We start from the raw sequence: 17690 nt of genomic DNA on the forward strand, positions 1-17690 counted from the left end.
GGAGCTATTGAATAAGACATAGGCAACACTTCTAGTCAGCGTGTTCTGACCTTTGGCTGTCAACCAAGGTGGAACCCCGAATGAATCCTCAGAGAGTTTGAATAAAATCTCCCCATATGGCTCCTTTCATTAAAATGAATGAGGCCTATTAGAGATAGATTAAAAGCTTCAGATGCCACCAGCTCCCGCGCTCTCTCTGTAGTTGCAAGAGAAATATGAATGGGAACTTGGTTAAGGGTGTTAATGTAATATGAAAAGACAGCTGCTGCTCTTGGACATCGATGGCAGGAAAGTATATCCAGCTTGAATTATCGTTCATTACGTCAATTATCACATTGAATGTGTCAAATCTAAATTCAACTCCGCTGACTTCACATTCAAGGTGCGAGCCTTAGCGTAAGTGGAAAAGTAGCCGTATGGGATATGGTCATTTAAGCTGCAATCCTGCTTTCAAGGGCCCTGTTGGTTTGTGAGAGGTGCATTTACATTTTGTTTGAGCATTTCTGTGTGTTGGAGGGGAGGCTTCAGATTCACAGCAGACATGAAAACAGCTACCACAAGCACTCATGAAGAAGGTTTAGAATTTAATTAGAGGGCAACAGGAAAACAAGTGTCGCTTAAAGAGGACCGGAAATCTCATAGTCCTACTTTACACTCCTGCTAGTGCTCATGAGTCAGCTATGGATAGGCTTGCTGCATACATATGTATGCAGGCACGAACAAAGATGGCTGTCAGTGGTGAAAATGGGCAAAATGAGATTGTACATGTCTTTGTGACAGAATGCAAACTATGAACAAAAGAAGAAAAAGGTATAAGGAAATACTGTAGAAATAAATGGCATGCCATTTATGTCTGGTTATAATAGATTCAAACTGGAACTTATACTGACATGTTGTGTTATTATAATTAACAAGATGCATGAATGAATCAAAATGCATGGAATTTCTAAAAAAGGAGAAACTGATATATTTACGTTCTTGTATATTTTAGGCTGCAAGAACTGAGAGTGATGGACAAATCAACAGGTGACAGATGATGCTCATGCACGATCTCCAATAAAAGCACTTGAAGGCTTTTATCCAGCCACGCTGCCGTGGCAGAGGTTTACCTGAGAGGGGAGCCCTTGGGTGTAGCGATGCCATAACCTTTAGAGTCCAGGTTTCCTCCCACCTTCATTGTATCACACGGTTTTCTCTGCTCTATGTACTCGTTCATTGTAGACTCCAACAGGTAGGCATACTTGCCCTTGGACTTCCTGACTCTCATCACGCCCTCGTCTGTCGTCTTGACAAACACAGACGGGTCAGCTGCCTTCATGTAGGACCACATTTTCTCAAACACAGCAATCTTCGACCTCTGACAGCCAGAATTGTTAACGAGAGACATGGGAAGACAGAGAAAGAAAAGACACTGTCAGGTTGAATACTAAAAGGGTACCCATTATGCACATTTTCAGGTTCATATGTTATTTTGGGTTTCCAAAAGAACATTTTAATGTTCAAGAAACACTTTACTTTTCTCAAAATGTCTGTCTGAATAAACCTGTATTCACCCTCTGTCTGAAATGTTCTGCCTTATTGAAATGCTCCAGCAGAATGTAATCCAAAATAGGAGTGAAAATAACAACATCAGCAACCAAGTTTACATGTTTTCCTGATGTTAGCATGTAGCTACATGTAGCACTTTACTTGCAGCCAAGGAGTGATTGTAATGGAGTATAGCAGCTCTTTTTAACCCGAAAAGATGTCAATAAAAGCTTCTAAACCTACATTTTCATAACCAGATATGTTCCAATAGATATTTGATCTGAAACTGGGGATAAATTAACAACATATGCAACCAAGATTACATTTTTTCCTTGCGTTAGTATAGTGCTACAAGCAGCAGTATAGTCTACAAACTGTAAACAGTGTGCCTGGAGCATATGACAACATAAAGAAATCCTGCATACTATAATGTCATACTGTAGCCACCAGAGTAGAAAAAACTACTGGAAAAAGAGTATTCAGAATGGTCTGAAGCCTGAGGTTTTTGCTTACAGGGATTACTTTTAAAGATGTTTACCTACTTTGGCCACTTCAATATAAACATCTGACATTTTAGCATGAAATATATAACAGAAAATGAGGATATGTCCTCTTTAAATGCTGTATTATTCTGTTTTAATTCCTAAAAGATTTATTTAAGTTACTGTGGTTGCCATTTTTTAATCAATAGCCATTTAGAATATTCCCATTCTATTTTTAACTCTCTACATAGTGGTTTTCATGTTTAGTGGTGGAGTCCGTCATTCCCACACTCGATTCAACAGGAAATGAAGCATTCATGTAATCCGGGGTCACTATTTGTAATTTTATATTATTGACGTCAGCCTCAGTGGTTCATGTTCAATTTGTAGCAGAGCTGTATTAGGTTACTGATAATGCAAAACCAACATTTTCTACTGCTGCTGCTTCACATTAAAGGATGGATTTTGCTGTAAGCCAGTTGCAAAAAATGCAATGTATTTTTCCAGAGGTTAGCGTCAATTGATCAATCAAATGAGTGATTGAGTCTTGGTGTCTCACCCTGAAGAATTCTTTGGTAGAGCCGGCATCCAGCGTTCCATAGGCGATCTCCGTCTGCTTGGCCAAATCCTCTGCACTCTCTATAGGAGACACCATCCTCTCCACTGTTAGGAAGGCAGCCAAGTTGGCAGTATAGGATGAGATGATGATGAGGGTAAAGAACCACCAAACGCCTCCAACGATTCGACCGGACAGAGAGCTAAAAGCAGAAGTGCAGGATCTTTGGTTAGTCACATGCAGGTATACTGAATACAACCAAGAATCAATTATGTTAATGCAGCGTCTTGGAAAACAAATAGCTTCACTCTTTTTCTCCCTGGCCAATTTTGCAAACAATCAAGAAAAGCAATCTAAAAAGCTTGTGATGTTCACACCATCCAAATGACCTACATTGCATCACACTCCCTCTGCACTCACACACTCTTCGTTCCACCAGGCTTGGAGAGCTTAGACCAATGTGCTAAGGAAAGATAACCAGTTCCACAAAGGCCCACTCAGCTTCCTGTCTGCCAAATTAATCTCACTTTAAGAAAGTTGCCAATATGTTTCATGGAGCCACACACATTAATTGTTGGGGATTAATAGGCAGAGTAGAACACTTAGCCAATGCTCTAATTGCAAATTTCAAAAAAAAAAAAAAAAAAACCTAAAAAACAACTGGATGATTTGTGAGCAAAATCCCCAGAGTCAAATCCCCATCTTTCCTCTCTCTCTCTCCCTCTCTCTCTCTCTGTGCATGTCTCTTCACCTCAAGAGGAGCCAGCTCGAATAGCAACAGCAGAAATCATGTTGCGTTACATATCGGGTCCCCGACAAGCGCACAGGCACGGAGCGGCGGAGCTTACGCAATGAAAATGACATAAATCTGAAACAAAAAAAGGCTTTCATGATTCACCTTTGCGCTGTCAAGCCAAATGGAGTGTGAACATGAAGGCGAGATTAAGTATGAAAAAAAAAGAAAAAAGGGAGAAGCTAAAACATAATCATTTAAGATGCTTTTCAGATGACGGGTGGATGATGAAAGAGCAGTCAGGGAGCGAGCGGAGAGCAAACACAGAATGGATGCCGAGCCTTTGAAAATCAGTTGGGAGAATGCAGAGCTGTCTGCAGGGTGTGTGTGTATGAGTGTGTTTTTGTGTGTCAGTGTGTGTGTGTTTTGACTTGTTCACTGATCACTGTTCAAAAGGGTGTGGGTAAGGTTAAGCTTTTTCTGCGCAGTGAGAAAAGCAACATGCTTTGCTAGTTACCTCAGTGCATATTTAATATCACAGCAAACAGTTCTCCTGCATCAATATATCCATTTTAGCTCTGTGCAGCTACAGAAGTAAAAAAAAAATCCACACAACACACAATCACCTCACGACGTCTGACCTTCTTCAGGAAAAAATCATTGTATGTAAACCCACAAGTCAAAGGGCACCAGCAGCACCTCCAAGCAGTCCAACAAAAAAGGTCAGTCAGCTCCATTAAACGTTAACAAAACCCCAAACTGGGCTCTTCACCATTACTTTACATTTGCACTTTTAACAACTTTCACTGCAACTTCTGCACATTGGTTTCCCTCAGGATAAATTAAGTTTTGATTTTTTTTATCTTCAAACAAGAATTGTCCATCTAAAAATATCAAAAGATAATATATTTTCACCCAACAGACTAATCTAATAGATGCTAATATCAAAAACACAGGGCCTTAAGTTCAACTAAATAGGTATACATCATTCAGTAGGGAATATAAATATCAAATAACAGATCAAATGTATCAATACTGTAACATTTGAAGAACATAGTATACGGATTACTCAAAAGATCAAATGTTTAATAACAGTATAAAACAATTTAGGCTAAAAAGAGAGGAGAAAATTGAATTGTAAAAACAAGAACATAAAAATTACAGGTAGAAACTGTTTCTAACCATTATCAATAACTGAAGAATCTGCTGATTTTTCTCAATCAATTTGTCAATAAAATGTCAGGAAGAGCTTAAAATGATAATTTCCCAGAGTCCACATTGACATCTTCCAAGTGCTTGTTTAGCCCGACCAACAGTCCAGAACGCCCAGATCTTCAGTACAGCAACAAATTTACACAACTGATCTGCTATAATTTGTGGATTTTGGTCATTTTTGCTAAGAAAAAAGATGACTGAATGAATGCCTCGTTAGCTTAGCTGTGCATTTATTGTATACTTTTAGATGCAGTCTAATGCAGTCAATAATATTTCTTGTTCTCATTAAGTGTATAGTCTTAACATTTTTCTTTAATAGCTCTGTTTAAGTTTATGCAGACAATTCAAATGTGGATATGACTAAGAGTATAATTTATTGCATGATATTTGTGGATTCACGTTTCCATAGCCACATCTTAGTTAAAAAAAAAAAAAAAAAGCATTATTACAATTGCACCGGTTCCCATGAAACCACTGTCCCTGAGTACTCCATATACTGCTTTCTGTATGAAGTTTGAGCTACTATGTACCCAAAGGATTACTGGTGCCTGGAAATGTGGACTGTGATATGGAGTAATTATATTTTTTCAAGTGTCTAACAAACTTCTCCACCACCAACAGGATTTTAAGATGTACGCCACTTATTCCGCCAAGGCCAAATGCCCTATCTTGCCATGTTACTAGAGGGAAAAATAATTCTTGTGTCTGCTCCGTGAATTGGATCTACTCCAAAATCTAACAGGCTATTCCTTTGCTCATGCTTCACCCCGCAAAGTTTTATAAAAATGAGGCTGGTATTTTTCCGTAATTTGCTGACAAACAAACAAACCCAAAAATTACCTTCTTGGCAGAGGTAACTAAGAACTACCCCAAAATCTGGGAAAAGAAAGAAAGTGTGTTATGCTGGTTTGAAACCACAACACAAGTGACAGAGAGGGAGAGGGGGGAAATGGCAGAGATGAAAAGCAAACTGGATAGTGTGACCAAAGGCTGACAAACTCCTTAGCTTTGACTGCTGCTGGCCCCCAGAGATGGCAGTAAACAGCTGTCTAATCCTTCTCCTTCAGCTGTCCTCTTTTTCTTTCCCTCACTCTCTTTTCTCTTCTATTCCTCTCCTTTCTTTTTCCTTTCCCCTCCATCCACCCTGCATCTCCACTGTGCTCACTGCCTGTCTCTTCATGTGTTGGGGGGGCTGACAGCAGCTTGTTTTGGGCCAAGACAACAATGGCCTACACCTTGGCACTGACACTGATGCATTCAAGTATGCGCACACACACACACACACACACACACACACACACACACACACACACATACATACTCTTTCTTCCAGGAGACAATGCGTGAGTGTGTAGTTTGTCTGCGCAAGAGAACAACCGGGTCACCATTTACTGTGTGAGTAGGAGAAAAAGAGATGTTTGTGTGTGTGTGTGTGTGTGTGTGTGTGTGTGTGTGGGTGTGTGTTGGTTCTCCTGCAGCAGTCCTACTCCCCAGTTGAGCACAGCGACTGGCAAACACAGACCTGTTTGTCTCTGTTTGTTTCCTTTTGAACTCGCTTCCTTTGAGCCTCCTTTCAGCTCCTCATACATTATTGCACAGCAGCCAACCTTGGTGCCTCTGTAAAACATTAACTAAGCTGTCTTATTACAGTAAGAGAAATCTGTCCAAGTAGCACTGTAATTTCATAGTCTTGTTAAGGCAATGATTAATCAATTATTCACTCTGCCACTTTTATTGCATTACGATGAAAAGGAATGATAATGGGAGCAGCAAAAGCACTATAGCTTCACAGCAGCTTGGATACAGGAATGTAATACAGCTGTGTAAGTATATGATTAGAGATTAAATGATTTTTGATAATTGATTGTTTAACAAGTCACCACACAAAAAAAAGCACCAGCTAAGGCTACAAAAAAATAAAATACCTGCTGTTTTTTTTACAGTACATTTACATTTTTAAAACATCACTAAGGGCACTAACGGCATGTCACAGGGCATTTTATAGAATACGTACAAGAGGGATTGAACAGAAGCAATCCAGTGTTTGGTGGATTGTAAAAAAATAAATGAATAAACTCAGCAGGGTTTGGGCTTGATAGAATTTTCTCAAATTTGAATCTAGTACCAGATTTCTGATTCAATCCATTTAGTTTTACCAGTTAGCAATTTCAGGGAACACAACTTCGAAACAATTACACTTTTAAGACATGAGAAACAGAGAATTACATTTTGGGGGGATTTTTATTTTTTTTAATTTGCTGAAACTGTCACACGCTGCACCAAATGAGATATGTGAAACTGTCAAACTAGGCAGCGTTGATCACATATGAATAAAGATTCTGATACTGTATTGCCTATTTTTCATCTCAAATGTTTTCAGGAACAGATTTTTAAGTAGTGTAGCTGTAAAATGAGCAGCTCTGCAACCAAGCCGCCATGCTTAAAACAGTCGAGCCAAAACAAAACACCACCCACCATCGGTAGGTCTCATTTTTATATTTGAGTCATGCTGGATGAGCACTGCCTGGTTTGACAGTTTGACTGCGGTTTACAGTTAGTGATTGACATGATAGACAGCTTTGTTAGAGACTCCTCAGCTCTAATTTGCTGTTTTAAGTGAGCAATAATAAATTTTAGCAAATGCCATTAGAAGCAATCAAAAGAGGGGTGACATATTTTTGTTTCCTCTGTCTTGTGTTGTTCTTTTAGAATACAGTGACAGTTTCAGTAAATAGAGTTACCAACTCTAGTTTTAATAGAAAACAGAGAAACAAATACCTTAAACCTGCAATAATTCGCCATAATTCATCCAACAAGCAACATATCATCGTCATGAATTGATGGCACCAACTGCTCATTTACAAATCTAGCAAACAGGAAGAAATGGAGCCACTGCAGTGACTGTTACAATGAAGATGAAAAACATGACAGCTCCCAAAAGGTGAAGCAGAAACATCTCGATTGCCCCCTGGTGGCTGGCTGCAGTATAGGTCATAAACCCTGCCCCTTCACTGTTGGCAGATTAAAATAAGAAATCTAAATACACGTCAAAAACTTTTTTTTCCCAAAGATTGTTGGCGTTAGGTATCAACCTGATTTTTGTTCAAGTCATCATTTTTCATCTTTCATTATTTGACGCAATTAAAAGGGGGTGTGACTTTAAAGTCGACAGTGGTGTGTGTCAATCAATATGCTCACCATCAGTGGCGCTGCTTGTAATTGGGTTGGTCAGGTGTACACGCAGGAATTCGATACTGCAGCTCTACTTCCTAATTGCTACTGAACACACTCTGGCTCCAAAAGCACAAGATGGCAGCACCCATATCTGTGATATTTCTGCAGGACAACTTTACTCCTCCTCTGTCTGTTTTTAGTCTTTCCCAACACCTGAGAGAAATAACTGACTCTTTAGCTGATAAATGCTCCATTACCAGCCACTCACTAACTTTATGTGCAAGCTGTTTGGTGCTGGGCAAGCAAACTGGGTTTCAGATTTTTTCGCTGATAACTTTATTTAACTTTCGTAGGCCTCTTTCCCTGAGTAACATCAGTGAGGTGTCTCACTATGAGAGGGCATAAATAATAACAGGATATCAAAACAAGAGCTGTGAAAGAAAACAGCCACTTAATGAGAGCACTGACACTGAACCAAAATAGTAAAATTGTGGACTATAAAACCAAAAAAGTTATCTGTAAGATGCTTAAACACTGAAGAGATTAGGGAAAACTGCAGAGTCAGGTGATCATTACCTGTGGATTTGTCATGTCTGAGCACATATACACACAGTTGATCCACTCTTAATGTAAGATGATTTATCACAGCAGTTTTAATGAATATGAATATGAATATTTTTTCCCAACTTGGAATGCAAGTCAAACCCTTACAAAGAGTGTGCAAGCATGCTGTATATGCACAGCTTAGAATAATATCATAATAAATAGTGCATGCTATGTGCTCACAAATAAGAGAGACCAACACTGCTTAGTGAGTGTGTCTGTTATGATGGACAGCAAAACAAATTGGGCCACCTCTTTACAGCATGTCAGATGCAGATCTTCATCCTCTGCTATATACGATCTCCACCCACAGCTCCCTGAGAATCTGCTGTAGCACTAAACTCTCATTAGAATTCCCCCGGCTGGCCTCCTCTATTCGATATGGTAATTAGCAATGACTAATGACTTTAGCAAGTGTAAAAAATGAGCCAGTAATGGCCACATTACAATGGATTAGGAATTACAGAGGTTTAAATGAGAAAGAAAATGGTCTCTAATTATGGTGTGATTCTAAGACAAATCAGGGATGGAAAAGGAGTTTTCTGCTACACTGCTTTTTTTTTTTTTTTTTTGCTTCTTCAAAATTAGCAAGACAGCTGTATGTTCTTCATGACTGGGCACAGCCACTCCCATAACTTGTCTTGGATACTTTGATAGACATGACTTGTTTAGTGCAAGTCAACAAGAAAGATAGAGGGAGAATGACAGGCTGACAAAATGGAACGTACAAGCAAAAAAAAAGGCATGCATAGAAGCAGAAAAACCCACAGATGCAGCAGACTGAGAGGTGTAAATACACTCAGTGTAATACCAGAGTCTTAAGTGTTAGTGAGTATGTGCTGACTAATTGGCCACTGCTGTGGTGAATTGGAGGAAATATCCTTAGCAACCGCAACTCACTAGATGTGAAAAAAGCAGCGACATAACACGAGAGCAGAATTTATATCAAGACTGCATCGGAAAGCATCCACTAATCAACACGATGACATTACAGCAGACAAACTGAAACTGTTACGTGCCCTTACACAAAGACCTTCTCTGGTGGTTCAGCCAAATACTGCAAGTCTAAGTAAATATTTGGATCTTGTTTTGCTGGGCTTATCAGCTTTTTCTCCAAAATAAAAGTCTTTTTTCAAAAAATATAAGGACAACCAAGTCAAAGGAGACTCCATTAGTTATGTCTGGAAGAATACACCATGCACAGCTCTGTACCTGCCTGTCTGAGTTGTGTGTACACTGTGTCTGTATTCTATCTAATAGGCTATCTACAGCATGTCTTTAATGTTTTTCAGGCCGAGAGCCTTTACTGAAAAAGAGACAGAACAGAGAGCCCCTATTACATATACATATATATAAATGATCTGGATTAAAGTTAATTCACTAAATATTTTGGGTCTTCTTTCGTTTGTGCTTATCTGTAGCAGCTAAGTCAGCAGCAGTAGTAGGATAGCTGGGTGTGTTAGCCTCATCCTCTGCACCAATGGTTTCTGAGGTAGTCAGTGTGTCAGAGTCTCTTGATTAAACAAACGTACAAAACGATCATTTTAGCTCACAAGAATGTTTGTACACTTGAAATGCCTGTAATGATACAGCTGAACAATGCCACATGGTGATTTAGGGAAAGCCAGCTCACATGATTGCACAGGATTCATGGGTAACAGTCAGCTCATCATTGATGTGGTGTAGTCTAGTGTAAACTAAATAGCTTTTATGAATAGGCCAACTTATCTTTGCTAATAGGGTTGCATTGGTATACCAGTTTCGGAATAAACATTGATGATTATCATAAGCTACTGTGTACATTATGTTAAAAAAAATAGATTACATCTTTATTTAAGTTATTTTCAAGAGGGAGCTATTTTTACACATAAAAAAAAAGTTTTAAAGTTTCAGTTATAGTTATGAACTGGTTGTTCAACCAAATAAAAGCCTTCTGTTTACATTCATTTAAGGGGCAGTGTAAATGATAATAATAATTCTGTCATACAGCAATAGTTTCTGAGATTGCAATGGTAATGAAAATTAAATTTTAATCCTGTTGCAACCCTAAACTTTACTTTTCTGAGTAATAAAAAAAATCAAGCTTTAAATATTTTTTAAAATAAATTATCAAGAGGCACTTCAGTGCCCCCCCTGCAGTAACTCCTGTTGTAGACCCATGATGTAAAGGCTGTGATAATTGAGGCAAATCATTACAATTGTGTAATTTGTTGCATAGAGCTGACGGAGAATGTTGGGGTTCTACTTCATCATGTTTGGATGAAATTACAGTTCACATGTCTCATAATTTATTCTGCACTCTGCACATGATTTTGAGCTAGTGTGTATGAACAAAACATCAATTATTGTACTCCTATTGGGCCCATACGTCTTAGCTGTACTTGTTTAACAGCTCTTTCAATTTGCTGACTTATATCACAGGGCTTTTGTTAATTAGCATTTCTTCAACTATGCCTTCGCTGCTTGTAAATAATATGAGTTGATAAAAGTTTTATTAAGCTCTCGATTCCCTATAGCCTCCTCAGTGAAAAACAGCCTGTTTAAAACATGCATAATAATGTGGGCATGTCTGGATAATTAACCAGAATGAAGTATTTATAATCGTGATTACCTTTTTATGTAACTCTGCCGCCATATAGGTCACTGTGGTTCCTGAAACCACACGCAAAAGGGCAATTTTGTTCCTCTGCTGTGGCTTCAAAATTGAACTAAGCTCCGAGTAGACACGCCAAATTGGTTTGATGTGCAACACATGGTGCTTTTAGTGCACACTGGGCCACAGAAAACAACAGACACTCTTTGAAAATGCACTTATCTGACGCTTACAGTGTGTTTGAAGCTTTCCACCACTTCATTCTGTCTCTCTCTGTCTCAATATTGCTAAATGAGGCTCTGGGGGATGAGAACGTGTTATGGCCAATATTGTTGCAAAGTGGTGGGTTTGCTTCTGATTTCTGTTTGCTCGGTTGCTTTTGTTTTGATAGCCGCACGCTCGCTAGATTGTATATTTTCAGAGCACTTTCATCTTCAAGGCCAAACTAACATGCAAGCTTTAAGCAGCTAGCAAAAAAAATAATGATTTATTAAAATGTCCCTCTCTCTCCTCCTCTCTCTCCTGCTAAAGGTCAGTATTACCATGCCATTGAGTTGAAAAGAGAATATTATGATAATGTTGTTACCAGCCTGCAGCAACCTCACCAGAAGCTTGTAATTAAACTCGTTTGAGCACACAACGGCGAATTTGACAAAAAGCATTATGATTCAAAATGTAATAGTTTAATGCATGTTTGTTTCATTAAGAAGCAGCAGAGTTAAGTGCTGCTTAGCAACATATGGCTCATTTGAGTGGTGGTGCATGAAAACAACAGTTGCAACAGTGCAACAGTTGAGCTACCAGTCATTTTAAGTGTCGGTGCAGAGGGATCAATGTAATTGAGATATGGCTGTAATCATTGTATCTGTGGCTGTGCAAAGAGGTCACTGAGTGATATCATGGATGCTTTCTTAGCCCCATGTAACCTGAGATAAGTCAGTGCTGGCGAGCTGTGAGAGCGCTCGCTACGCGCCCACACACATACGCACCAGCCTCTTAGTCACTCCAGCCAGAAGACAGGAGTCCAAACAGGGATACATCACAACTGAAAATCAATACCATCAACTCGCATACAAACTGACTTATGGTGCGTTCAATTTGGATCGGTAATAACACAAAGAGATGACATGCATGTGCACTCAACTGCAGTTTTACAGAGACACTTGATGTGAAGCTGCACCCGTCAGACAGAAAAATCTGTGTCTCTCTATGGTTGCCATGGCAGCACACTCTGCACTCCAAACAGTACAGCTGAGCTGAGAGAGACTTTAGTCATCTCACTCCCCCTCCCTCCCTCTCTCTGGCATTCTCTCTATAAGGGCAAGCAGCCCTATAGTGGGATAGAATTGCTATCACAGAGTGAAAGCTCTCATTGCTCTGTGCAACTCACAAGGTAGCAACTACAGGCCTGACTGATAAGCCTCTAAGCGTTGTGGCGCACATCTTTCCAGTCAAACTATTGGCAATGTTTACTTTGGTCCAGGTAGATTTCCCATGTGGCCTCTGGCCTGGTGTATAATTCATGGTTGCTGGAAAGACATTCATACATTGTCACTGCTTGATTACAGCAAACTCCTCTCTGCTGCCGGAAACATATGTGCGCCTCTGTGTAGCTGTGTTTTAAATGCAGATTTGACTTGGTGTCTTTGTGTGTGTACAAAGCGTGATACCCCAGTGTGATCCTCTGGGGATGTACGCGTGTGTGTGTCTCTCACTAGTTTCTGCTTGCGAGCGTGCATGCATGTATGATCAAAAGTTGCCTTCATGCAATCTCCAAATAAATAAAACATAAGTGATGCCGTGTACTAAACTGAACCGTCTCTTTATGAATAAATAATTCCCTCCTACCAAGTCTTCCCCAACTGCTTTGACAGCAACTCACTAACACCCCAATTATGTAACTCAGTTGCTTGTAACATGATCTAATTTCTCATTGTTAATAACAATAACAAGAACAATAACGCAATATGGTACATAATATGATAAAATCAATAATTCCCTTGATCACACAGAAAAAAAAATCTCTTATCTCCTCCCTTCGGGCTTGATCAGCAACTGAACAGCCACTTACATGAGATTGTACAACATACATGGACTAAAATTCTTGACTTGATAACTTCATTAACTTTGTAATGCAGAGGCTGGCTGATTTAGATGCATGGATGAGAGCATTTTCTGGAGATAAGTTAAGTACATTGCGCTATGTAAAATTTTGGTAAGAGGAAGGGAAACATCTGCTGTGCACCAAGGTGAGCATCTTAAAATAATTCAAAGACACAAACAGCATCAACGAGAGAAAACTGCAAAAATAAAATGGATTAAAATAGTGCCAGCAATGGCAGTGCCAAGCTTTGAGACAACATGCACGATTTGAGTTATTCTAACCCAGGCCTATTTAACTGGCAGCTTGCAGGTCACATCTGGCCCAGAAGAAACCTCAGAGAGGCCCAGCATACATAAATCTGATTTACCAGTATGGCAAAAATATGAAAACTACATAAAGTGTCCTAAAGAACCCAATGGGTAAGCCATCTTGCATAACTGTCATCTCTATTGAGTTACACGTGCAGTACTGATCGGGCAGCATTTACAGATCGGTATAGTGACACCGCAAATCATGTCTTTTGCAAGATTTTTCCGAATGTGAAGCAGTTCCAACCACACTTAGCTTTTCAAAACATCTGGGCTGTAGTCGAGTAGTGAAAAAATACATTCTATGTATTTTCCTTAACACTTTTGCATGACACTGATGAAAAAAAAACTTAATGAGGTGAGGTATATGTGTGTGGGAGAGGGAGAGAAAGAGAAATATCACTACAAAGACATATAGTGTGTTATTGTTTACTGTTATTGCCACTTGTTATGGTTCTGAATATTGAAAGCTCTTTTGTAGGAAGTTTTTGCACTTTATGAAATGCCTGATATGTAATATATGACTAAAAGCATATTTTTTTTATTCCAAAAGTGAAATAATAAACATTGCTATTTTTCACTATATTCATTTGCATTTGTTGAATATTTGTCATTACCAAAATAAATATAAATAAATAAAATAAAGATCCAGCCTGAGTAAATATGTAACTGAATAGTCTTTGTTTTTATCATCTTCATATCATATGTTCATCTGTAATAAATCAATTTTTAAAAATAGATTTGACACTACTCAGACAGTCAGCGGGTTCCAGTGCCTTTGTGTGCATGGGGAATATCAAGTTAAAGAGAACTGAAAACTTGGTTGTGATAGATATTCTCCCAAAGTGAACATTTTGTTGTCTTAGTTCCATTATCGTCAAGCACTAATGCAGTTACAAGCAGAGACCATTTTCAAAGCTCTCTGTGATAGTGTTTTCATAGACACTATGACATCTTAAGTATCAAACTTTTGAAAGAAGCCATATGTGACATTCAGAGCATGTGTATGATATAGAGTCTGAGCTAGGATTGTTTGCACAGGGCTCTCAACATGGAGGTGGCTTAGCCGGCGGCTAGTGGCTGATGGTGCTAAAAGCGCGAACAGCGCTAACAACGGCAACAGTGCTGACACAGGTATTGGTGTCAACCTGGAGGGGGGAAGCAGAGGTTGGATATTATGCTTCTGTGATAACAATGTGGGTCAGGACATCGTTACTACTGGCAACCCCCATGAGCCCAATGCAGAGCGGCAATTAACTATCCAGTGAGACACATTCACATGCACTAATATGCACATGTGGCCGGACCTTCTACCAAAACAAGGAACTGAGAAGCTCGGACTGGAACATGAGGGATTGTGATCACATTCTCTGCTCAGGACACCATTACTTCATTATATCTTTACAGAGCAAACAGTTGTTTGCTGCTGTATTAACCCTTTGAAATCTGAAGTTGTGCTGCTTTCAGATGCCTTTCACAAGTACTTAAAACTTTGAACTCTGAGCAAATTTCATGGGTTAAAAGGCAATGAGCAACTTGGTAGGAAATGTTCCACAAATGCTAGGAAGCTAGGGAAAAACTACAGCTAAGTATCGTGATTAAATATTTAAAAATACGAATTGTGAGTTTTAAGCACCTTTTACTGGTCATTTCCCTTTTTTATTTATTATTTATTTGTTTATTTTTACTCATTTTCAGCTATTTTTTTGTACTTTTTACTCATTTCTTGATTATTATTTTTCTATGAGCATCACTATATGACAAAAACTCGGCCGGTTTACCATAATACACCAAGTACTCCACGTATTATTGAATGATTCTGACCGCCCAACTGAGAAATTGCTGTTGTGGCGCGCGGGGTGTGAGTGACAGAGCTGATTTATTTCAGTCTACAATCATGTAACAAGAGAAACACAGGCGCAAAGGAGAGGAGACAACTCCATGGGGCCATCAGACACACACACACACACACCTAGGCACATAGACATCAGACACAGACATAAACATCTCAAAACACATTCACTGGAGGAACATCATGAACCCACGCCCTTTTACACAAGTTCTCCTCCTGCCAATAGCTCCCACCAGGCAAGCTTTATGCCGAAACTGGGAGCCAAGTTTAAACCCACAAGGTCGAGTACGATACAGATCGTGCTGAATGTATATGCTGCTTCTATTCCAATATATTTATACCGTCTTACCCTTAGCTTACAGACAGGAGCAGTGGTTCTGATTTTTACCATGATTCATTGGTGCTAGATGGAAGTAAAATCACCTAGATGTGCAGCACCTTCAGTCCCGCTGCTGCTTCACAGTAAAAGCATTCCACTAGCATGGTGCTTTCACCAGAAATGGTTCCCTCAGATTTTGAAATATAAACAAAAAAATACAAATCCATGTGTATTAATCTGAACAAAAACACCTTATTTGGATATTGCACATGCTCATGATATCTGAGCCAAAGCTCCAATAATCTTAGCCATCTAAACATGCATAAAAGATAAAATGATGTAGGGTTTTTTCTAAAAAAAAACAACAAAAAACAATATATGTACTTATACAAAAGCTATCCCTCTCAATCATCACTTATGCCCCACTAGAAGTGTGTGGTGGTGTCTTTATCTGCAGAGACTCTGCCCTTTGCCTGTAATTTTTTTTCCATCTTATTTTGTTGTGGTAGGGACATTTATGGGCATGTAGCCCACAGCCAACAACAGCATGCAGGTGTTGGGACTTCATAAAAAAGGTAAGGACAAGATGCCCAGCACTGAAACACTGGACACATTTTTACAAGCCACATATCATTCGAACATTCCTACACTAGTATGGCATTTTTTCAGGTCAGACAGTTTGACTTTGTTAGAGACCTGTCTCCGTCTTAGCGATACAATCATGCTAGATCTGACAAGAGCAGCAAAATAAGGAGCAAACATTAAATTTATACCATGTCTAGTGTAGTACAGTATACCTTAAAATATTTCCCCATGTGATTAACATTTGTGATTCTGATCCCAGAGGTTGCACGAAACAACCACTCTATAACTTATCAAAGCCAAACAAAAGCACATCCTGTTATCTCTATAACAAAGATAAAAATCACACTCTTAAATCTCTCAGTGCATGAGCAGAGCCAGGTGAAGCAGGAAGCCAAACAGCACCACTGGAAGAGATAGAGGGATCTATGAATGATGAAAAGCAGAGAGGATGAGAGGAGAGGAAGACTAAAAAGAGGTGACTAGAGAGGAAGTAAATGGGTGGACCAATGGATGGATGGATGGATGGATGCATGGATGGATGGATGGATGGATGGATGGATGGATGGACAGAGTGGTGTGGTGGGGTATCACTCTCAAGTCCACCTGACGGCAGAGATAAACACAGGGAGGGCCCAACAGCACGGACTGGGGCTTATGGGAGAGCCTGACTGACAGTGCTGACATTTAGAAAGAGCATGGTAAACAAGGTCTCACAGAGAATAAATAGCAGGGGGAGCAGGGGGGCTTATACACACATACTTAAGTACTGTACACATTAATGCGTGGACATCAATGTATGAATACATATCTACAAGCATGTATACACACACTAACTAAGCACATGCCATAACTTCAAACCGGTCCAATATAACCAGTACTGTTAGGCAGTGGACAATGAAAATGACTAAGTGTTTTCTTTTAATAGAATAAGCCTATACAGTAGGCACACACACACACATACATACATACACACAGGCAGACAGGGAAATTAATCCAGGACAGAGTGGATCGTCAGTGATGTTCCTTGGCCTTTTGTCTCTGATTAAATGGAGAAGCATAAAGAGTGCAGTGCTTTGAGCTGCCTACCTCAGAGCTGAATGCACCTCTAGAACATTTTGTTCTCACCCATTAGTGACAAAGACACACTGACGAGAGGTTTATAAGCACCTGCTCAGAAATGTCAGCTAATTCAGAGACAGCTCTTTACCGTTTTATAACAATAAGACAAAGTTATCAGTGGTTGAAGGTAGTGAGCCAGTCAGTGTTAAATACAAAATAAGTAGATTTAACATGAATAAACACGACTGACATGTATAAAGTCATAAATAATTTGTGAAATCAATTTCTGAAACTTTTACAACTTAACTCATATTTAAATTTAAATTTTATAAATGTTTGTTTTCATTTATTTTTTTTATGATTTTTGTCTTTATTTTATAATAGAAACGATGCAATTTAACAGAGTTTCTACACAGAGTATGCGACTGATGTGTTGCACAGAGATTATATTGTTATTGCCTCATGGCAACTCTTGTCCCTAGTTGGGGTTTTTACATGTGGGCCTACAGTGTGATTAAAATATGACCCTTTTATTTCATGTCTTTTTTTATTGTTCGTTTTTATTTCATGTCTCCTACCA

At 39.2% G+C, this 17690-nt stretch overlaps 1 protein-coding gene across 1 annotated transcript in view; it reads right to left on the minus strand.

Annotated features, from left to right (window-relative positions):
* Positions 1 to 17690, minus strand: part of gria1a (glutamate receptor, ionotropic, AMPA 1a) — an 87558-nt gene that overhangs the window by 16994 nt on the left and 52874 nt on the right. Inside the window, 2 exon segments of the mRNA XM_042492814.1 lie at positions 1110 to 1357; positions 2569 to 2767. Of these exon segments, the coding sequence (XP_042348748.1) occupies positions 1110 to 1357; positions 2569 to 2767 (447 nt within the window).

Source organism: Plectropomus leopardus, chromosome 9 (genome assembly GCF_008729295.1).
Source record: "Plectropomus leopardus isolate mb chromosome 9, YSFRI_Pleo_2.0, whole genome shotgun sequence".
NCBI classification, from domain to species: domain Eukaryota; kingdom Metazoa; phylum Chordata; class Actinopteri; order Perciformes; family Serranidae; genus Plectropomus; species Plectropomus leopardus.